Source organism: Pseudopodoces humilis, chromosome 4 (assembly GCF_049639895.1).
Source record: "Pseudopodoces humilis isolate 2021_Gansu_Grassland_sample_001 chromosome 4, ASM4963989v1, whole genome shotgun sequence".
Classification (NCBI taxonomy): Eukaryota; Metazoa; Chordata; class Aves; order Passeriformes; family Paridae; genus Pseudopodoces; species Pseudopodoces humilis.
In genome coordinates this window covers 45,874,794-45,897,597 of record NC_142203.1, presented here as the reverse complement: position 1 = coordinate 45,897,597, position 22,804 = coordinate 45,874,794, and the positions used below count along the sequence as shown (strand labels likewise).

The 22,804-nt window shown below is 39.4% G+C and overlaps 1 protein-coding gene across 3 annotated transcripts in view; it reads right to left on the bottom strand.

Annotated features, from left to right (window-relative positions):
* Window positions 1-21,971, bottom strand: part of ZDHHC21 (zDHHC palmitoyltransferase 21) — a 39,549-nt gene extending 17,578 nt beyond the window's left edge. The window contains exons 1-7 of one of the 3 annotated variants that reach the window (XM_088054602.1): window positions 21,934-21,971; window positions 18,914-19,006; window positions 12,341-12,539; window positions 11,838-11,952; window positions 11,481-11,579; window positions 8,676-8,787; window positions 7,562-7,700 (exon numbers count right to left, since the gene is read on the bottom strand). In XM_088054602.1, coding sequence (XP_087910728.1) covers window positions 7,562-7,700; window positions 8,676-8,787; window positions 11,481-11,579; window positions 11,838-11,952; window positions 12,341-12,376 — 501 coding nt within the window. In that variant the 5' untranslated portion in view covers window positions 12,377-12,539; window positions 18,914-19,006; window positions 21,934-21,971. Of the gene's footprint in view, window positions 1-7,561; window positions 7,701-8,675; window positions 8,788-11,480; window positions 11,580-11,837; window positions 11,953-12,340; window positions 12,540-18,913; window positions 19,007-20,342; window positions 20,444-21,933 lie in introns of those variants that run through there. The other 2 variants (XM_005522670.3, XM_088054601.1) reach the window with 2 other exon arrangements.
* Window positions 21,972-22,804: the final 833 nt, after the last annotated feature.

The window sequence follows — 22,804 nt, the reverse complement described above, 5'->3', positions numbered from 1 at the left end:
CTCAGTGTAAAGAAATTCTGCCTCTTGTTAAGGTAGAACTTCTTGTGCTTTAGTTTATGGTCATTGCACCTCAACCAGTTGCTGGGCACCACCAAAATGTTATCTGGCACCATCCTCCTGACACCCACCTTTGGGATGTTTCTATGCATTGATGAGATCCCCTCTCAGTCTTCCCCAGACCAAACAGGCCCAGCTCCCAGAGTCTCTCCTCACAAGAGAGAAGCTCCAGACCCCTGACCATCCTTGTGGCTCTCCACTGGACCCTCTCCAGCAGCTCCTTGTCTCTCTTGTGCTGAGGAGCCCAGAACTGGACACAGCACTCCAGGTGTGGCCTCACTGGGGCTGAGTAGATGGGGAGAGTCACCTCCCTCGACCTGCTGGCCACACTCTGCACCCCAGGATACCACTGGCCCTCCTGGCCACAGGGCCACTGATGGCTCATGGACAACTTGTGATCCACCAGGAGTCCCAGGTCCTTCTCCACAGAGCTGCTCTGCGGGAGGTCAGCCCCAGCCTGTGCTGGCACTTGGGGCTGTTCCTCCCCAGGAGCAGGACCTGACACTTGGCCTTGTTGAGCCTCATTAGGTTTCTCTCTGCCCAACTCTCCAGCAGATCAAGGTCCCAGGGAATGGCAGCAGAGCCTTCAGGTGGATCAGCCACTGCCCACAAATCTTTTTTTTTACATGCTTGGAGGTCACAGCCTCCAGAGTGATCTGTGCCATCAGCTTTCCAGGGATAGAGGTGAGGCTGACTGGCCAGCAGTTTCCTGGGTGCTCCTTGTTGCCCTTTTTGAAGATGGGAGTGACACTGGCTTTCCTCTGGTCATCAGGCACCTCTCCTCTATTATTTTTCTAAGAAGATGCAGAGTGGGCTTAGCAACAACATCTGCCAGCTCCCTCAGCACATGTGTATGCTTCCCATCAGGGCCCATGGATTTATGGCTTTGTCTGCCTAGCCGATCTCTAACCAAACCCTCAATGGCCAAGGGCAAGTCTTCCTTTCTCCAGCCTTTCTCTCTTGCCTCCAGGGTTTGGTATTCCTGAAGAATGGCCTCAGCAGTGAAGTCTGAGGTAAATGAGTAATTCACTCTGCCCTCTCTGTGTCTCCTGTCACCAAGTTACCCATTTGATTTCAGCAGCATTCTCACATTTTCCCTAATCTTTCCTTTGCTGCTGATGTACTTGTAGATGCCCTTCTTGTGGTCCTTGATATCCCTCGACATTCTCAGTTCCATCCGTCCTTGTCTATCCTTGTCACATCCATGCATTCTCTGTCAATATTCCTCCCATATGCCCTCTCTCTTTTTCCACATCCCTAGTAAATAAATTCCTAAGCAATTATGAACTAGAAATCAATACTGAGCCCTCAAATCTGCACAGACAGAACAACATTTTTCTACAGAAAACCAAAGTACATGCAGTAACTGAATGTTTTGGCAATTAGACTTCAATAATAAAATGGCTTACACAATTCTAAATTGTAATAGAAATATTTAACATTAACATAATTAATGTTTTCTTCTGAAAACAGAAGAAAAGACCATTTTTAAATGCCATTTTAAAACATTATTAATAATAATTATAATTAATATATTATAATTTATAATTAATAATTATTACTTACTAATAATAAGGAATTATAATGTATTTAGGATGTTGCAGCTTTGCATGAAAGCTCAATGCAATTTGGTTTTAATATTCCTTTTTAGAACAAAAATGTTTTTTTGACAAGAACATTTTCAGTTGAGAAAACCAATCAAAACTATAATCAATCAAAACTACTCAATAATTAACCAATCCCTCTTTCAATGTGTTTTGAACAGATCCTCTTAATCAAACACCACTTAGTATTCACCAGTCTCAGTGCAGAGTACTGAGACAGTGTGATTTCTTGAGTTCGGGACGCAGGCTATTTTTGCTAACACAACAATAATACAGACTGAGCCAGAAAGCATACACACAGATTAGCTGACATCATCAATACATGAAGACTTAGCTATCATGGCACAACAGGGCTTTGTGCCACTGCAGCTTCTTTTACATTGTGCCAGGCTGTCACATACGGCGTTGGCATAGATGTTAAATGCACATTCTTAGTAATGTGAGAGCTTTCCTTCAGATAGCCTCTTTCTACTCTTATCTATGTCAGCTCCACAGCCTAAGTGGTCTGTCAAAACTTCAGTTCACATGTGTTGCTGCCACTGCCTTTCTAATTAGCATTTCCTACACCACATATATATGCACTCCTGCTTAGCTGCTGCCTATTCTAAAGGTTTCTAAATTCCATTTAGCTCACATTTCTATCCATCCAGTCAAACTGCAAGGATTCTTAGTTACCCATAAAAACGGATATAAATGTGTACAAATCTTGGCACAAAGTATGTGTAGGTCTGTAGGATTATGTTGAAAAATGGACTATAAACCATGAGATCTGGTATCTTTACCTCAACAGGCGATATTAAAACATTCTACAGGAACAAGTCTTTGTGACAGATAAACAAGAGACTTCCTCAACGCCACAGGAGAACACATGCCTCGTCTGCATTTGTGAGCATCAAGCACTATTGATGACCCCTACAATGAATGCTACCACTTACTAGGCCAACAGCTACCACAGCTTTACGCTATCATACACGAGAGAAGTCAAAAACAACGAGTCCAGCTCTAGATCGTAGTCCATTACAAGATCACCGTTTCCAAATTCAACTCTCTTTGCACCCTAACAACAATAACAAAAAAAACCCCAAAAAACCTCAGAAACATATAGCAAGTCCCTGCTCTGTGCATCATTGTGCTGTTTTCAAGGATTTCCAGTATTCCTTTAAAGCAGCACACTGTACTGAGGACAGAGCTTTTTGCAGAAAACACAGGACTATTGTATCTGTTCCAGAACAGACTATCTTCATAATTTTTCATTTTCAAAGGAAGACTGAAAAAATTAATCTTTATTTTTTACTGAAATACAACACACATTAAAATTTATATACAAGAAAATATATTAAGAGGTCCCCTTTTTCCTGGGGAACAATATTTTGTGTAAAACATGATAGCCTGCTTCTCTGTGCTTAGTTGTACATGCCTGCGATGTCTGGGATGTCTGCCCCAGCCTGCTGATGAAGCCAGTCTATCAACTTGGTTAACACAAAAACAGTGTATAATACAAAAGAAAGCCAGGCTTTCCAGAAAGAAAACTGAAAAATACAGACTGAAGGTTTTATAGGAAGAAAGTGGAAGGACTTAATTCAGTGTTCATGTACTGTCCTTACAACTACACTGTAGGAGAGCAGGGTTGGGCTCTGGGTTTTGCAGAATGCTGAGAAGAAAAATTTTGATGTTTTCATTTTTTAAAAAACTCTCCCATCCTGTAGATAATTTTGTGATCCTAAGAGAAAAAGTTTCCTTTAGTCTCTCTTTGCAGTGTAAATGGACTTCGGATGATACATATTTCCATATTTTAATTAATATTAGTCAATGCATAATATCAACAGTAGTGCAAAAAAATCCTTTTCCAAAGTCAAAGACAATGAATTTTAATTGCAGAAACAGGAACAAAATAAAACTAAACCAAAGCAAAGGAGTGTAGGTTTTTGTATGTCAGGACGTTTGGCTATGACAATTATTGTAGCAACATTTCTAGCAAACAGAATGTATCAGCAGAATTTCTTTTGCTTAAAAGATTAAAAGCCTTCTATAAATAAGGTAAAATACATTGCCAAAGCATTTACTTTTGCAAGTTCACCAGCTGTATCTAGAATCTGTGCCAGCACAGCCATGGAGAGAGCAACTATGTAGTGATGAGCAGTCTGGTATTCTCATCTCACTATTCGCAAGATTGACTACTTCCTAAAAGATACAGGCTTCCTGACTTTTTTTTTCCATGAAGATGTAAAATTAAAAATATTCCTGAGTTAACCTCTGAAAATCACCAAAGCTAGCAGAAGAACTAATATGGTGATTTTATTTGAACAATACATTTTTCTTGTGCTATCCTACAACATAATCAATTTAATTACCATCTCCTTTATTTCTAGCAGTAATTGCACTCCTCCTGCTGGACAAACAGAGGCAACAACCACAACCTAACTTTCTGGCAGTGTATCAGTTACAAGAACCAAGCAATGAAGCAATTTTCTGCAGTAAAAGGTAAAGCTGATAGATTGCCTCTCTGTAGAAGTGGCTTCCTCCAGTACCTCTAGAGCTGTCACCCTTAACTCAGAATAGTTAATTAAAAATTTTGGGGGTTTTCTTTATTGACTCTTTAAAAATACAAACACAAGTTTTAATTTGTAAGGAGATACTAATGTGCTGATCAAATTTTCATAACACATTAATTAGTTCTGTAAGAAAATTATTATTTCAAAATAGCACTAAAAACTATTTTAATTCTACAGCTTCCATGTTATGCACTACTTTATATCTGAAGAATAAAAATTTAGATGAAGGCACACTGCCAAAAATTCACAAGTATTTTTAATAAGCAAAAATAAGCTCATTCCAGATGGCTGTTTAGAAAAAAAATTAACCAGTTCCTCGAATCTAAAGTGCTAGCTAAATACTAGCCCCTGTCAATTCAGAAAATATAAGCTCTCAGTTACAGCCAAAATTTCAACAAAGAACAGTGCTTTTGTGAAAGACTGAAGGTATTGCACTCTGGAATGCTGTAGTACTTCAGCTTTAATTGATATATGAAGATAAAAGGAATCTTGCAGAAAGCTTGCCTAAAACCCTAACTACTACTAAGCCAATCTTCTCACTGGTCCTATTCATTTGGTGTCAAGAAGACATAGTTCTGACAAATTACTCTATGGCACATACCTATACAGCATCACATCCTTAGCAACTCTTTAGAAAACCAGCTTCATGGAACTCTGGTGTCATCTTCCAGGCAGATATATTGACTAGGCATACCAACAAACTATTTTAGTTTCTCTACTTCACTGTGTGCTCTCCCATTCTGCAGCGGAAAAACAGAAAAAGCTAAATACTATTCAGTCTTACACTACACTTAACAAAGGTCAGAACTGCCCAGACCTGCTGTGTTCTCTGGTTTTTTATACCATATAAACATATTTTTCTCTCTGGGGCACAGAATACTATTTTATATATATATATATATATATATATATATATATATATATATATATATATATAAAACACTACAATACTATTTTATATATATATATATATATATATATATATATATAAAATACTAGAATAATATTATAATACTCTATAGCACAGATTCACTTTTTTAAAAGGAAGAGTGTAATTTGAAGTGTTCACATATGGAAATTGATAAAGCCATATAAAACCATAGGTAAAACTAAACAAAACTAAGCAGAGCAAAATACTCAATTTCTTCCACAGCTCTCTATAAACTTAGGCAGTCAAATACAGGAACTTGATCCACTCTTCAGGCAAACACATTAAAACCAGTTAAAATAATTGTTGCACATATATTCTGCCTCCTAACCTGCCAACTGTCAAAGGGCTAGATATTAAAATTAGGCCTCTCTCCAAAAGACATCAAATGAATCCAGTTATACTGGTGAGAACAAGTTTTATACAGATTCATACTAGTTTTTTGAACTGTCATCATTAATGATTACTTATTATCACCTCTTTAGGTACTGTAAAACATCTTACATGATTACAACATGATTTCCCTTTCCTTCTCTTGCACAGACCACCTCCAAGCAAATAATTTGGTTACTTTTCATACTACTTTTAAAAAGCAAGACTAACAGACAGAACTTTGTCTTGTTACCTAACACAGTGTAATTACACAAAGTGATACATTCAGGCAACATTCACAATAAAAAGGAAATACCTACCACGACATTATACTATTAGAAGCTAACAAGTCTGTTTCAGTGCCTATGGAAACATGCTCCAAGAAGACAGCAAATTATTTTCTGTTCCATGTTTCTAGTGTCCCTTTAATGATTAAGATGGAAGTATTGATGTAGATGGAAAAAATAATTAAATTCCTTTAGAATACATATTTTTTAAAGAAAGATTTACAAAACTCCTCAACTTCAGAATGTTTTACATAACAAAAACTTGTTATCTATGAATTTTAATATAGCACATTTATAAGTTTTGGATTATCCAAGGAATACAGTTCTCCTACAATTTCAGCTCTCCTCTGCCATACCATCTTCACATTCACTTTTATGGGAACATCGCATCCACTTCAGACTGATACAGGAACAAATAAGTAGCTCAGAAGACTATGCCCAATCCTTTTTCAGAAGTAGAATTTTTCACAAAGTGGAAATCTTATATAATGTAAGATACAAAATCATGTGATGAACTTTAGTTGTTCAAAAAAATGGAAAATGGGACTTGCCTTACCCACCGTGAAGAGTCAGGTTCCAGTAGCCTGGAAAGATGAGTATGACATCACCAGCAGAGAGTATGCTGGGGTATCACATCAACACAGAATTAAAAAATCTTCTGCACCTCAGTATTTGGAAAAACATCTCAACAAAATTTAGACTGCGATATCTGAGATGGTCTTATTCTCTTCATTTGTGACATTTGGAATGTTACCCAATTTTGCAAATTATTTAAACTTGTTTTCTAGGTTTTTCTCTTTAGCGTACTTGTATTTGTTGTAGTCCAGTACAAATAGAAAGTTCATTTCAGATTTAGGCTAGAAGTTTTTATGCTCCTTCATAAGCAAAATGGCATAACACAGATATAAAGAAAAAGGTTCTAACTTTGCTATTCTGGCACTTTCAAGCACTGAGCAACTTTCATGCAACCTTCTTCAATATTCTGAATACTACAGATAATAGGCATAAATGAGCACCGGATAATGACTTTACAATATAAGTTTCATAGTGGAAGAAATTCCTTAATTTTCTATTCTACTCCAGCCAGTAGGTCCATTTTCTCTCTGTATGCAGTTCCTTTTACCGATGATGAGACATGGAAATACCATAACTATTTATATATTGTCCACATAAAGCAAACCAAACGTAATTCCCCCTTAACCCATATAACCTTTTTAAATAAACAGAAAATGCTGCTACAAAACCAATGTATATTTTTCCCCTTGGAGAATGATCATGTGTTTTTCTCCTTTCTTAAAAAAGCAATTTCAGCTTTTTAAAACATGATATTAGGATAGATTTATATTCTGCATAAATCTACTTTGGAGAAAGTAAAAGGAAATTTGAATACATCTAAAGTAATTACCTTACTTCTTTCCAGTACTCATAATCATTTCTAAAGAACGCTAACTGGTTCTTTCCTCCTTTCCTAGATTTCTAAGAAAACTAGTGTTGTGTTTTTAACACACAGAGATCATACACCCTATCATAAAAATATTTTGTTACTTAGCATAAATCAGTTCGCTTTATGTAGCAGTATCTTATATCAGTTTGCTTTATGTAAATAATTCTGCTTTATAGCTGTATGTAATATCATACAGCTAGTTGAATTCTCTTCACTGAGAGTGAAGCTGAGGCACCAAAAATGTGTAGTAACTAGATGCCAAAACAAATTACATTGCAATACTATTTGTTAGCTTCACAGAGAAAACAGGCTCTTACCCATTTTTCTTTTTTCAGAGGCAAAAAGTAGTAGTAATGGCAGAAGTCAAGTATCAGCGTATAGGAACTAAGGATCTGGGTGTAGAAACACAGCTGTAAAAACAGCCAGTGATTGTCTTCACCAACACAATTATTAATCCTGCAGAGAAACAAAGTGTGTATATATAAAAAGAGAAATACAAATACTTTAATACTAAAGTTATGATACTGTGAATAGACTTTATGATTGTTTATGGAGCAAACTACTGGATCCCTTGCACCACAACTTAAAGTGTAGGTTGCACTACTGAGATGATTGCTTAGAACAGGAGACACACTTCTCTGTACTTTCACATAGCAAAGATCCTGCTGCAATTTTAAGTAAAACTTTAGTAATAAAACTGTTTTTTTAGAGTCTGCAAAATTTCACAGTTATATGCCTTATCTTCTGCTACTCAACACATTTCACAGGTTGTGAACTACAGAGAGTCCAAAAACTGGAAATGCAAATGTTTTAAAATAAATGTGAACACAGGCTACCCCAATAACAAAGAAATATGATTTAGAAATGAGCCAAAGGCACAGAATACAATACAGGCATCCCTATTCAGAAAGTCCCGCATACTCCAACATGAGAAGAGAAAAAGAAACACGGGATTTTATCTATATTAAGTACAAGATCAGAAACCTTCAAAACTGGGTGATAGTCTGCTTCACAGAAGTTACATGGATGCAATTTCATGCAAGCATTGGCACAGACATCGGTACCAATCTAAGCCAGCGTGACACTATACTGGTACTATCCTCTGAAGTAGCAAAAACTTGGCAAAAAACGTAGTTTGAAAAATGGCTAAATCAACATAAGAGGATCCTGATGTCAGTTCTGTCCTCTGCAGTTTGTCTTGCTAAACAGGATACTTCAGAACTATTTGCAGAAATGTTTATTTTCACTTACTCTGAGTTTTACTGGTAGATATATGAAAGCTCAAATTTATTACTTCTCTGCTTTAAATGCCTAAATGATTAAGCACCACTGGGAAAGAAAGAGGAAAAATGAGCAGCAGTCAAAATCACAAAATTCAAAATGATTCACTAAAACAACAGTAGATTATTAGAAGAAATGTCCTGGTTTTACCATGGACAGTGGTGATCCATCCTCCTCACACAATGTCCACAGCGACTGCAATGGTGTGAACGCTTTGGTCTCATCATATTGCATTTGTTACATAACTCCCAATGTTCTCGTTCTAGGTGAAAAGGTAAAGACACATTAGAGAGATTTAAACTCAGTAATGTGTGCTCACAATAAAGCTGTATGCTTGTAATTCTACTTTTAAAAAAAATCTTACTATGATCTGAGAAGGATAAGCACCACATAAAAAGCTTTTTCCCACTGTGACATTAATTAAACTGGAAGATATTACTGCTACTGTGCCAGTTTCCCTCTTCAAAATGTTCTCTCTTCCTATAAATTTCTACAAAGTAATTATTACAGTACAGAAGCTGTGACTCAGACAAGGAAGATTGTAAATCAGTTATTTCATTACATTTCCACTGTGAAAAAAATTATCCGCTAGACAGAATCAGGATGCAATCTCACTGCTATTCCAGAACCTCCTAAGAAATACTGCTACTGCTAGCTAACTAAAATATGACACACAATGCTTCAGGAGCATCTTCCACCTCAAAGCATTTTAAAGACATGCGTATCACCATAAGCAACTTTACACATAACACAATCAAAGAAAGCCAAAGATTAGAAAGAGAGATAGGCTTGTATTTACAAATATATACTATTTTTAAATTATTAATGTGACATTCTTTAAAAGCTAATATTCAGAGATACTGAGAAACTGAAAGTACCAGGAGTACTGTTCCCAGCTTGGCTATTCAAATTGGTATCTCAAATTGCACAACCCAAACTAGAGGAATTCTTTGAAAATGAAAATTCAAATTTATGTTCAAAAATTTTATCTTCACATGGGAAACAAATAATTCCAGTCACAAAAAGCATATGTTTTCTGTCTTTAGGGAAAAGAGATGGACAACTGAGAAACTTAAATACTTTGACTGTTCAACTTTGTTTCTACCTAAATAAACATTTTTGAGGCACAAAAAATTTCTCAAACCTCAGAGATAGAGGGAAAAGAAAAAAGGAAAAAAGCTTAATATTTACAGTAGATACATTCTGAAATTTTATACTGTAAAACACTGTCCCTATGTAAACAAAATGAAGTTATATTTAGCACTTCTGAGCCACCTGCAGGGAAGCTCTAATCTGGTCTTTCTTGCTGTAAAATAACATTTGGACACTAGAAGTAAAGAAACCCAGAATCTGAGATCATTAAACTAGTACTAAGGACAGATGGAAATTGATTTACAATCTGTTCCCATAAATCCAATGTCACAAAGGTGTCAATCACTAATAGAAGGGTTCAGACACACCCCAACTCATTTTTTAACACAATTTATACCATGCAAAAACGTATCCTCCTGTCAGCCTAGAGAATACCAGAGAATTTAAGTGCTACCTCCAAAAGTACAAAACCCCTGATCTGTCACACATGGAATCAAAATGTTGAAGTCATGACATAGCCTAAATGTTTCACCTTCAGAAGTACTTATTAAGTATGACTGCCATATGGACTGAATGGAGCATGCAAGGTTGGAGAGCTATGCAAAGAGATACTTTAAATTAGAAAAAAACATTTGTGTACAAAGGGAATTTGCACTGCTCCTGGTATTTTGAAGGTAAATGAAAACTCCAATATAAATGTAACTAGTGAGTGTCTCCATTATCCAGCTCAGGTTGCAAAATCCATGTTGCTCTTCCTGCAACTACAACTCTTGACTCCACAACCTAAGTCTGAAACATGATGCTTTGCTGGGTCAAAGGATCTGTTTCCAGGAGCAGAAAGAACACTGCTGAAAGATTTTCTGCAATTAGAGGTGACACAGCTGAATTGCAGTGAGATACACCCCTTTCCATGATCAGCTGCCTACTTCAGGGACACATATCAGCACTAAGGCTAAAAAGATCATGCTTCCAAATACATTATCCTAGATTCTGAGTAACATAAGGAAGAGAGTGCAAAATTTTATTCTGGGCATTCACAACATCTCGAGACAAGACTGAAGTATTCATCCTCTGTATGGGATACATTTTCTTCACTCACGAAGTGTTATCTGTTAATCTGACAAAGCTCATGCTGTTTAACAGCCCTACTCCATTCTAACCTCCTAAGTAAAAGCTCTGTGCATTAGATAATAGCACCCAACAGTTCATAAAAACGCCATCTTTCTCTGTAGAGAATCATTAAGGTTTTAAATTTCCTCTGACCTCTGGAGCACTGGATACCATACAGGAATTGTGGGATAAATTTACAAGGACAGAAAAGACTTGCTCCATTAAGTTGCTAGTTTACAGAAATGCAACGTAATTAGCACCATGGTTTGGGGTTTTTTGTTAACAGCCCATACAATCATAAGACTAAAAAAACCCACACAGGTAGAAACCAGCACAGGACTACCTTTCATCACCATTTTCAAAATTGTATAAATTTTCTTAGACAAAAGCTATAGAATTAAAGTAACTAGCCACCTCTAAACATTTTTCATTAAGTATTATCAAGTTAGTAGCATATGCAGTATGTTTGAAAGTCTAGAATGCAAAAAAAATCTTTCCATATAAAAATTTCCTAGCAGAAAGTCCTACATAACTGAACTTTCAGGTAGAAGACAAGTTTTAGAAAAGTAAGTTTTGAGACTACACAAAGAGAAGTGCTAGAAATTTACACCTTAAAAACAGCATCATACTAACCTTATTTAGCAGGGACAGCTCATGCTTTCCATTAAATCTCACACAGTCAAATTTATTCCTAATTAGTCTGAAGATATCAAAATTACTTTCATTGAATTATATAGAAACAATTTAACATACCTGTAATAGGTATCTTTGGATTTTCAGGTAGTTTTCCTGGATCTGCGACTGAGGCTCTAAATAATGAAGCTATACAAAACAATGAGCAGAAGTAATAACCTAAAAAAATAAATAAGCATTTGTTAGTCATTTTCATATGTACCAAGCACACTATATCAAAAATACAGATGCTTCAGAACTGAGTTGGAAAATATTCAGCTTTCTCATTCAATTCCAGATCTATTTTTGATATTAAGTATACAACATTAAATACTCCCCAATAAATAGAGTGAAAAACATAGTAAACAGTTCTGATAGCACCAGCATGTGCTACTATGACCATACTACAGTTTTTAAGAACATCTGCCACAGTCTTACCACACAAGCACCAATTGTACCACACTTCAAAGCCTCCATATGGAAGATATTCCCAATAGTGCATCTTCACCTCAAATTTGCTCCAGCTGTAATTCAAGCCTTTTCCCCAGCAAACCTATCAGCAAAACATGCAGGGATGTATGACAAAACTAACAAAATTTAGTTTGTTGCCAGTCACCAGTACTATCATACTAAATTATGACAGGCACTTAGAGATGTGAACCCAAAATCCTGTCAAAAAGTTCCAAGTTCAGGACCTGAAAGCCACATTCAGGCTTTTCACCAGTTTCCACAAAAACAAGTTCTGCAATAACACCTGTGAAATGAAATGTATAGGCTTCTCAGAACACACAAATGTAGCACACATCCACTACTCTTACCCTTTATCTTATCCTTAAGTCTTTACTTTCACCTTAGTTTTTATTTTCTGACAGGATTTTTTTTTTTGTGTATGTTAAGTAGAGACACTATTTTATTAGTAGAAAAAGGTTAGAATGACTTACACAAAACTGCCACAACTGAAATATTTCCCTCTTCATAATGAGGAAAAAGGATGACCTTTGGAATGAAGATTGTATTGTACAGCCACACCAAGATAATTAGGCTCATGCAGCACCAACCCTGAGGGTCAACCACAAAGTGAATTCGTTGCCCCATTGAACGCAAACAGGTAATAAATCGTCACACCCTGGGAAGATAATCCTAAAGAGATAAATAAAAATATATTTTAAAAAAAAGTAAATTAACTAGTATAGCGCAACCTATAGGGTTCATACATTCAAATCCATACATTCAAGTAAGATTTTTTTCAAGAAAAAAACCTGTTAGCTGTTGATTTAAGGAATTACATAAAATCATACAAACATTTCACATATATTTTTTGAGCACCAGGTAGCAAAATATTTTATAATTTCACTAATTATTTATATCTGGCTAAAAAGCAACATTTATCACCAAGATGCAAGTAAAAACATTATTGGAGAAAACTATTAAGTAATAGGTAAAGCAGCAGCTGCCAGTCAGGTGGCAGCAGCAAGGAAAACTCTTCCATCAAAGTAAAAAGGTTGAAAAGCAAATGAAGAATAATAGGGAATTATTTATGTTCCACAGAGATTCACCCCACCTATCTATTATAGTTTCCCCCCTACACCTCATGGTCGCTTTCTTAAAGCTTAAATAGTCAAAAGCTTCACTAAGAATTCAGAGTTTCCTTGCTTAAAAAAAACCTCCTTCATGACATTAATACCAAACCAAGGGAGAAAGGTGTCATTACCCTGAACTCTTTCACATAGATCATAAAAATATCACAAAATAAAACATTTTCAATTAATCACATACATTTTAGTGGACTGGGTTCCTTTTGGTTTTAGACTGAAGAAACCTCACCAAGTCCTATAATGTAAACTTCTGAGTTGCATAAACTGACCTCCATAACAACACAGCACTAAGTCCTAACCACTACTCACAACTATCACAACTGCTATTTTTTTTGTCAGACTACCTTCATACACATATTTTATTATTACAATGCTCATATAAATCCCAATCTCACCCATTAGTTCCCCCAGTTTGTGGGTTTCAGGAACCTTGTCAATTTCTTGATGGATTTCTTTTTATGCCTTTCAGCTTCTACTTGTTGCATTGAAATTTTATCAAACATCTCTGTTTCCAGGGGTTTGGCTTACTTCATTCATGTTTCACTGTCCTCAATTGCATTCAAAATTTCTCTACTTAATACTATTCACAAATTTCATTAATGTCTTCTGTTCTTTTTTTACAAGTCTAATCAAAATCAAACCCAAGCAAGCTGTCATTTTTCCACACTTCTCCTTTGCATTATTTATCATAACTCTTTGTTTGCTAACTTCTAATGTAACAGTGCTCCCATTCAAGTATAGCAGCGTACCAAATGTTTATTTTTATTCTAATAATACTGAATTACCTAGCATTTGCTTTTAGAACCATATTGTATATTGAATAAAGCTGCTGTGCTGTTAAAACTTGGTTTTAAGTTCATGATAATCATAAAACCTATTGATCCCTATAATCTCTTTTAATATCTAGCACGCATGCACTATCTAGCACTGGCTGTTACATGCATTGTATCAATATACTACACACTTATGTACAGACTCTAGACATAATACAATGTAATAAATATAATAATAATATAATAATAAATAATATCTATAAAAATATAAAAAGAGGTTATTGTACTACTGAATCTGCCAGTTCTTAATGCGTCTCTGTGGTAAGCTAGCTGTGTGTCATGGTTTTAACACTAGCTAAAAATTACCAGAATACTTATTGATCTTTTGCTGTGAGATATGGATTAGGAGAATGGAAAAACCAGGCTTAAAATTTAAAAGGTATAAAGAAAGTTTATTAACAGAACTACAAGAATACGAAACCAGAATAAAACCTCCAGGAACTCTTCTTCCCCACCACTCAACCCTTCCATTGTCCAACTGACGAGAGACAAAACCTGGTGGTTAAAACAGTACCAACTATACAATAGTCTTTTCATCAGTCTTTGTAGAGAGAGTTCTCTCTTGTCATTCCATGGAGAGTTCTCCACAAGAAAACAGTTTTCTCATGGCTTTTCATTCCCATGATGGCAGCTGCCTGGGAAAAAAACTCTGCCATCATGCCCTCCTCCCATTTTCACACCACTCAGAAGTGTGTTCACGGGCCATGAACTCAAGGGGTATTACTTTAAGGAAGAGTTTTTCAAAGGCAAAGGTTCTCTTCATCTGTCTCTGTGATCATCTCTGGGAACAGAGGTTTTCTCTTTTTTGCCTTGGGGGCCAAGGGTCTTCATCAACTCTCACTTCTCTTTCTCTGTTTCAGCATCTCATGGGATCACAAGTACTCCACCATTTGCTTAGCTTCATCAATGGATACCTTTGCTCAGATCTACACTTTGAAATACTTCATTCCCCCCAAATACTCTTTCATGAATTAAAGGAGTTTTTCAGAACATTATTGTTCATCTCCATGGCCTTACGAAAAGAATATTTCAGCTTATTAAAGCATCTTCTCATTCTCCTTCCATTTGAGGCTCGACTCCTTCTTTTACTGGCTTTGATGGTTTATGCTGTCTCTTTACATGTTGATCACTCACTTTCCTCTCTCTGGAAAGGGATTAAATCTGCAGGTCTCATCTGGGTAGTGAAAGGGTTAAAATCTGGCCCAAACTGCAGCAGATATTCACGGTGTCAGAGTTCAGGTGTCTCTCTCTCAGCCCAGCAGCCGCAGGGAAGGAGCAGACAGTTCTTGGCCTGGAGCTGCTGTGTGGCCCATGGGGGGGTATCTGCGAGGGTCAACAGCCGCCCAGGGGCCCCCTGGGAAGGGCTTTGGCCACCCTGCTGGTACAGGACCTGGAGGCTTCCTGGGAGAAACCAGAGCCAAGCACAGCCTGGCCCGGCCGGGGGCCGATGTCCTGCAGCCTCCATCCCCTGCCCGGGAGCTGCTGGAGTCCAACTCATCCCCTTCCCCCAGCCCAGACAGGCCATGGGTGGGGGGCAGCTGCACCAGAGCTCTGGGACCTTTCAAGGCCAGAAACAAAGAGAGCCAGAAGCTCCCAGGCTTAGGTTTAAAAGGTGGTATTCACAAAGGTCATTTCGCTTTTCAGTGGTCAAAAATACTGTCAATTCTCAGAATGGGCCAGCTATTGGCCAGGTCTCAGGCAGAGAAGAAACTTCCAGCAGCCTCTCCCAGAGCCCTTATTTACATGGGTGTTCCTCACTTTTTTTCTAAATGCCAATCCATCACACTGCAGCAACCAGCAGGTTTAGAACAAAAAAAACCAAAAACATTTTATATACTTCTAAGTATACATTGATGAAAGACCCATCTCATCAAGCAGACAAGCTGAGGAAGAAGGTGAGCAAACTGTACATTTAAGAGTGCTGAAAAGGAGACAGACCAGATCCCCACCAAGTTCATGCATCTACAGAAAGCCTCTCTGCATGAGAAGCAGAGCTTGTCAAGCCAGATATGGAGATGCCGAGCGCAGTGAAGTATGGGAGCCTCTGAGCTCCACCACCAAAAGGAGATGTTGAGATGAAAAACAAGGGATGGGACCACCATGCTATCTAAGATGATTTACTGCTCAAGTAAGCCAGACATGATATCAGACTCAAAGGTGTGAGATTTGGAGAGGAGTAACAAGTCAGCCATAGCTCAGGGTAGTCATGGGTTTCTTCTTCACAGAGCAATATATAACATATTGGTCCAATAGGCAGTTAGCACAAAACTTGTTTCTAATTAATAACCTATCATCTTTGCTTAATTTTGCCACTCTGCGTCTGTCTTTCAGCCAATAAACTGATATGTCATGTAGCTACACACACCTCTATTATAGCTTCTATATCCCTAGCCTACCCTATAAGTCACATTATTACAGCTTAAACTTCTCACTATTTTACCTAATATAATTTCTTACTTACTCAAGGCATATTCTTACTTACAATATTGGGAACATAAGTTTATAATTTTTCTACTTAATGTTTGTGTACCTTTATCATTACATTAACTCAAGCTCTTTCTAAGGCAGCAGACTGAACCCTTCAGCATCCACGGAAGATTCTATTTTTCCACTTCCCACAGAGAGTTCCTGTGCTGCAGTTTGTTTATTTGATTTTGTTAAGATTTGTTGGTACGTTCTTGTTCCCCCCCTGTTGTTGTGTAATGGTTTAGCCCTAGTTGTCAATATTGTTAACCCCACCCTTTTCCCTGAAAGTTCCCTGTCAGCTGTCTTTACCCTGCCCCATCTCCTCCATCCATCATTGTAAACCCCACCTCTCCTTCCAGTTCCTTCCGTGTATGTCATTCCGTCTTCGATACGTTATTGGTTACTATGTTGTTATCCCGCCCTCTTTGCATCCCCATTGGCCCTCAATATTGTGATCTCCTCCCCTTACTCCTCCCTCCGCGATACCTGATTGGACCCTGAATTGTGCCCACCCCTGAATAAAACCCGATGCACAGAGGTGCTCAGGGCTCTCTTTCCTGTTCCATCATGCCAGCCCAAGCCCTTGTCTCTGTTCCCTCACCCTAATAAACTTGTTCCTGGGAAGTACAGCAGACTGAGCCTCCTCCGTCCTTTCATCGTCACCCACGACACTTGAATTGGCAGAGCCCGATAGGGGTCGGAGCTCTGTAGGTTCCGCAGTGGGATCACATTTCCCTGCGGTTCCCCTCTCCTGGCCGCTGCCCGTGCCGGAGTGGCGTCACAGAGCTAGCCCACAGCTCCAGTGCGGCTAAGGAGCAGCGTCATTCCTGTTCCACCTGCAGCTCTGACCTGCAGAGCAGGTACTGAGCCCTGGCAGCACACGTGGACAGGAAGCTCTGTCCAAGAAAGCCTCTGACCTATCCGTGCCTGATCTCTGTGGTATAGGAAGCATGGGGAAAGGAACAGTGGTGATTCCTTGCTTCTGGGACAAAGACACCTCTGCTGGCCCAACCTGTCACCTGGCAAAGTATGCTGCTTGCCAGGGGTCTGCATCCTGGATGCCATGGACAGAATATTACTGAGACTGGCCCTTAGACTGTTACGCTCAGCTGCTCTTCTGTTCAGGCACCATGGACACAGCCAGGGGAGACCAGAAGTGTACCAAGCATGACTACACAGTTCACAGGGTGTTGGCCTGTAGCCAAGTCTGGTAGCCAAGTGGTGTTCCATTCATGCTGTTGGTGAACAGGGAGAACTTGAGGAGAAGCAGACATCCTGCAAATGAGCAAGTGGTTGTGCAGCATTTACATCCACAGAACCTTCTAGGAGGCTCAAAAACTGAGAGTGAAGTGGAACAAGATCCACTTGAAATTACATGGGGTAAAAGCATCTTTGCCAAGAGGCTGGTCAATTGGCTTGGGGACTGCACAAACAAGGAATGATGATAGAGGAAGATGGTGACCTCTGAATGAGCAAAGATGTGGTGGTCAGGGTTTGCAACCAAAGAAAGCAGGATGATGTGAAAAACAGAAACCTTGAAATCAGCCAAACTAAGGTGAAGTGGGGCTACACCAAGTTTGTGTCCTGACACAGGAACACCACTTAGGTTCACTAGGATAGGGTTTGGAAAACCAAGGTCCTTCTACAGTTGAATCTGGTGAAGGATATGAAATTCCATGAGAAAGATTTGTATGGGTAAATGAGCAGCATAAGAAAGACTAGAGGAAATTTCAGCCTGCTGCCGAAAGTATCAAAATTATACAAAAATGTCAAAGCACCTTTTTTCCTTGCTCTTTTGTGGGTAAGACTACCTTCTAGAATCCCAGGTCCCTGAGACCTGTGGGAATGTGTAGAGGACAAAAGACTTACTCTGAGAGAGGGAGGATCAGATTAACAAATTTTTAAGTGAACTGTGACACTAACACTTCCATGTGACCTGCTGAAGTGCCAACCTGAGTGCTGAGAGAACTGGTCTTGTCATTGTAAAGTCATTCTCACTACATTTGGAAGTTTTATGCTGATGGGTGACATTCCAGAGGACTTAAGAAAACAAGTGTCAATGAAAACCCTGTTTTCAAGGACAAGAAAGAGGAGTCAGGCAACCACAGGCCTGCCTACTAGCCTCACCCTGCTCCCTGGGAAGGTGAAGGAAACAATCCTGGAAACTACTTTCAAACACATGAAGGACAAGAAGGCGACTGGGAGTAATCACCATGAATTTACAAAGGGAAAATCATGCAGACTGACAGAAACAGAGAGGCCAAAAAAGCCAAATGTAGCTAGAAACACTGCTGACCACTGAGGAATCCATCTGTTTTCTATCTTATCAGAGCAGCAGAGATTCCATGACTTCATAGCACCTCCTCAGAATGGGGAAAAATCAGCTCAACAAACAAAACAGAGCGGCATAATTAATGAAATACTTGCTCCTCAGTGACCTACTTGTACAATGTATAAGTAATAAGCAGTGAGAGAGATTCAAGAGAAAACAGAAGGAATGCCTATCAAGGGAATATATTCAAAATTTTTATCCCTCAGTGACTTACTTTTGCCTGCATGACCATACTCACTTTTAAAATTATGAAACCACAACAAACATCAGCCCCCCTCAAAACCATACCTTGGATGGTAAATTCCACAGTTAAGCCAGAACTATGCAAATACTGGCCTCACTCTCAAGACAGGGTGATTTTTCATCTGTCTTCTGTATCTTCTGGAAGAGACAGAAAACAGTGTGATACACGAACAACTTTTATCACTTGTTTTAAAGGCAGCATATAAAACAGGTTACTTTCTATACTGTTTTTCAAACCCCACATTACTTAGTAGAGCTCTCTCCAAACTGACATGTTAACTCTAACTAGCATTCCTCAAATCTCAGTTCCAGGCCATTTCACAATTTTAATACATATTTAAAAGGATGTAAGGGTTCAGAGAAAGGTCTATGTAAAACTACACTACTTTATACAGTGTATTTCAGTTACATGCATTTGCTCCCTGTCTACTATAATGATAAATAAAGTTTTATATTCTTCATTACATTTCATCGGCAATAGCCACTAAATTATGTTAAAAAATTGACTTACTCTGGCAAAGTGAGTTTTTTTCCCTTCTTGGCTTAGGTACGTGCATAAATAGATAAAGTGAGGAATAAAGAAAAACTAAGAGGTTCAAAACCAGATAACTGGGAATGAAGTACTAGATTAAAATTTAAGTTACAAACAAAGTGAATTTATTACTCTTTCTAATACAGTGTAAAAAAAAGAGACAGCTAATCTCATATAATTTTGTTCCTCAAAATTCATAGTTTTTCATTAGAAAAACTAAAATACACAAAGAAAAAAACTCTATGAGAAGGTTTACAACAAATAAACTGAGAGAAACAATTAAGTGATTTATATCTGTATATACAAGCAAGCAGTGAAATACTCCAAGCAAAGCAATTTCCAATGAAATAATTTAGGAGAAAATACAGAGCACTAATGTCAGAGGTTTTGTGGTTTTCTTTCTTTACACCCTAATTTATAGCTATTTCTTCTAAAGAAACAACTCAAATACAAATAATTTGAAAGCCAACAGTAGCTGTGCCTGTGAAAAGCTTCAGCTGCACCAAAACATGACTGAGTCTTTCCTACATGATCAGGAATTGTTCTTGCTTTTCCAAAAAGTACTTTTATTACAGGATGCCTGGACAGAATTTTTTCCTAACCCTTTTCTTTTTTCCCACTTCCATCAATGGTATCATAAACACAGTATTTTGTTCACTACAGCCATCTACAATATGACACTTCGTGTGACATCCACAGAATAATGAGCCCACAGAATCAGGCAGGCAGGCAGAAAGTCAATTCCAAGAAATGAGAAAGCTTTGTGTTAACCAGAAGTGTTAACGTATATGTATACAATATGTATAAACTGCTTAAATAGACTCATTTTGCAACCCTAGAAAAATAAAAAGTATACAATTTTGCATCAAGACTGTCCCAAAACATAATTAGAAAATTGTATTTCATAAATTCACCCAACATGAACAGTACTCAATTTCTCACCTTCAGAAGCACAACAGTCAGCTCTGGGGACGACGTACTGTTTCTTGCACACTTATGGGTGTTGCATTGATACACAACTAGAAACTGTACCTCACTTTAGCCCTGCTCATTAAGGAAAGTATAACTTCTGAAATCTGACTTCCAGAACTTCTTTCACAAATCCTTGAACAAGTAAGTGCAGAACAACACAAATAAGTAACTTATTGTATTGTTCACCATGAAACCAATGTTCACCAATGTTAAGATTCCACACAAACTGAACAATACACTCTGTAATACACATTTTAAGAGTGGAAAAAACCACCACTTTCTAAAAAGGCTGTATCCTAACCAAGTCAGAAAAAGGAATACAAAATACAAAGAGAGCCATACTCCTCATAATATTTGTGATACCTAAGGCAAGGCAGCAACAATCAACAGCCCCCACAATTTCTGGATCCAGATGCATTTTTACACCAATGACTTTCCTGAAATCTTAAGAATTACTGCCAAAGATTACTGATACTAAAACTAAAAATACACTTCAACAGGAAAAAAACAAGGTGGACTTGAACCAGTCAACTAAACTTCTTTTACAAAGTAGATTTTAAAGAAGTAGCATTATATTACCAAGCGTCAGAATAGAACTGTCATTAAGCTTTTTGCAGCTCATCTGTTTAACCAAACAGAACAGGTATCGGAATAGCAAGTTAACATAAGCAACAGCGTACTTTTGGTATGACAAAACGCCACACACCTGGCATTTCTCCTGCTTACACAATGGATGGTTGCAGTAGGCTTTGGCACAATACAGTTGCTAGGTGTCTGTTGACAGGTTTGTTGAGGCAGGCAAGACATTCCTACCCAGTTACTTTTCATTGATAGGATCTAGCAAAGCATACCTGTAAACAGCTACTGCATCTATAAAAAATGTCACTTGTGCTTGGAGAGGGATGTGGCACGATATTGACATATGCACACCTTACCCTCCTTATCGCAATGAAGTTCTTGAAAACTATCTTCGCCTACTGCTGACCAAACAGCCACTTGTGGACAGATAATGTATGTTACTTTAAGAGCATTACTGTTTGGATCATCAGTCTGAGGTAAACGAAGACCTGCTATTTCATGTGACTAACTACTGGAGCTGGGAAATCGAAGTGTGAAACCAAGGGAGGCCAAGGCCACCGCATTTCCTTGTGCCGTGCTGCTGGAACACACAGCCAACCAAAACCACGTGTCTCTCCTACTACCACCTCGATACCGGCAAACACCCTCCTCCTCCTCTACACGGCAACCAGCACCCTAGAGCTGCATGAAAGCGACCGCACCATTTCCTTATTGCACAGCTGGGGAGATACCCGGCAAGTCTGCCCCGAGTTTCCCTAGCCAGCTCCCTGCACAGACAACAGCAGTGCTGGAGAGGAGGTGCAGGGATGGAGGCAGCCCCGCAGGGGCCCGCCCGCCGCGGCGGGGCCGGGCCCCCGGTGCCGCCGAGGTACCGCCGCCGCTCCGCCGCCCCTCCCGCCGGCCCGGCCCGCCCGCGGCGCCGCTCCCGGGGGAACGGGGGTCGCGCGCGCCGCCCCCCGCCCGGGCACGCGCATGAACCAACCGTGGGCTTCCGCCGCTCCAGCCGCGCGTGCGCCCTCCGGGCGCCCCGGCGGGCGGGACCGCGTCCCGCGGGGAGGGAGCGGCGGGGGCAGAGCCGCCCTTCGAACCCGCCCGAGCCGACCCGGCTGTCCCTCACGGGCGCGGGACCGGGGCGTCTCGGCGCGCAGACGGCGGGCGCGGCAGGGCTCTGGACCTCGCCTCCTGCGCGGGCGGAGGAGCCGCTTTGGAGGGCTGGTGTGCCCAGCCCGGTGGGAAACCCGTGTGACCGATCAGCCGCATCTCCCCAGGGCTGGAGGTTGTAACTGGTCCGTTCGCGAGCACAGACTTCAGTCAGCATGAGCCCTTGCCCGTGCTTCATTTTTGCAGCGTCCCTTTGCAGTCCCTGACAAAAACGAGTGCTGCAGGCAAGGCTTCTGCCTGAGTCTGCAGGCTGCTGCAAGGAGAATCCGGCAGCTGCACCCGGTAGGCCTCATAGCTTGAAGTTGTATTAACTCAGTAGTATAGACTCACGCTAGCTTCCGTAAGCGATACTTGGCTTTACTTTGTATGTGGTTCCATGGTAAGTGAAAGGCCCCAGCTCACTGCAAGGAGGAGGAAACCCCCACCTTGCAGATAAGGACATTCTCTGCCTTGTCTCTCAGAATCTTATGGCCACTCATGAAGAAAAATGTCTCTGGACTACAAAGATAACACCACAACCCCAGTATTTTCAACACCTCTGGCGAAACCCTGCTGTTATTGCCCATCATAGTAAGATGATGCAAGACCAACTCCAGGGACACCAAAGTCAAGAAAGAAGCAGCTGTATGGTGACACCACAGATTTATCTCTGTTTTCCAGAATAGTAGCATGAATGTGGGTTATGTGGTGAC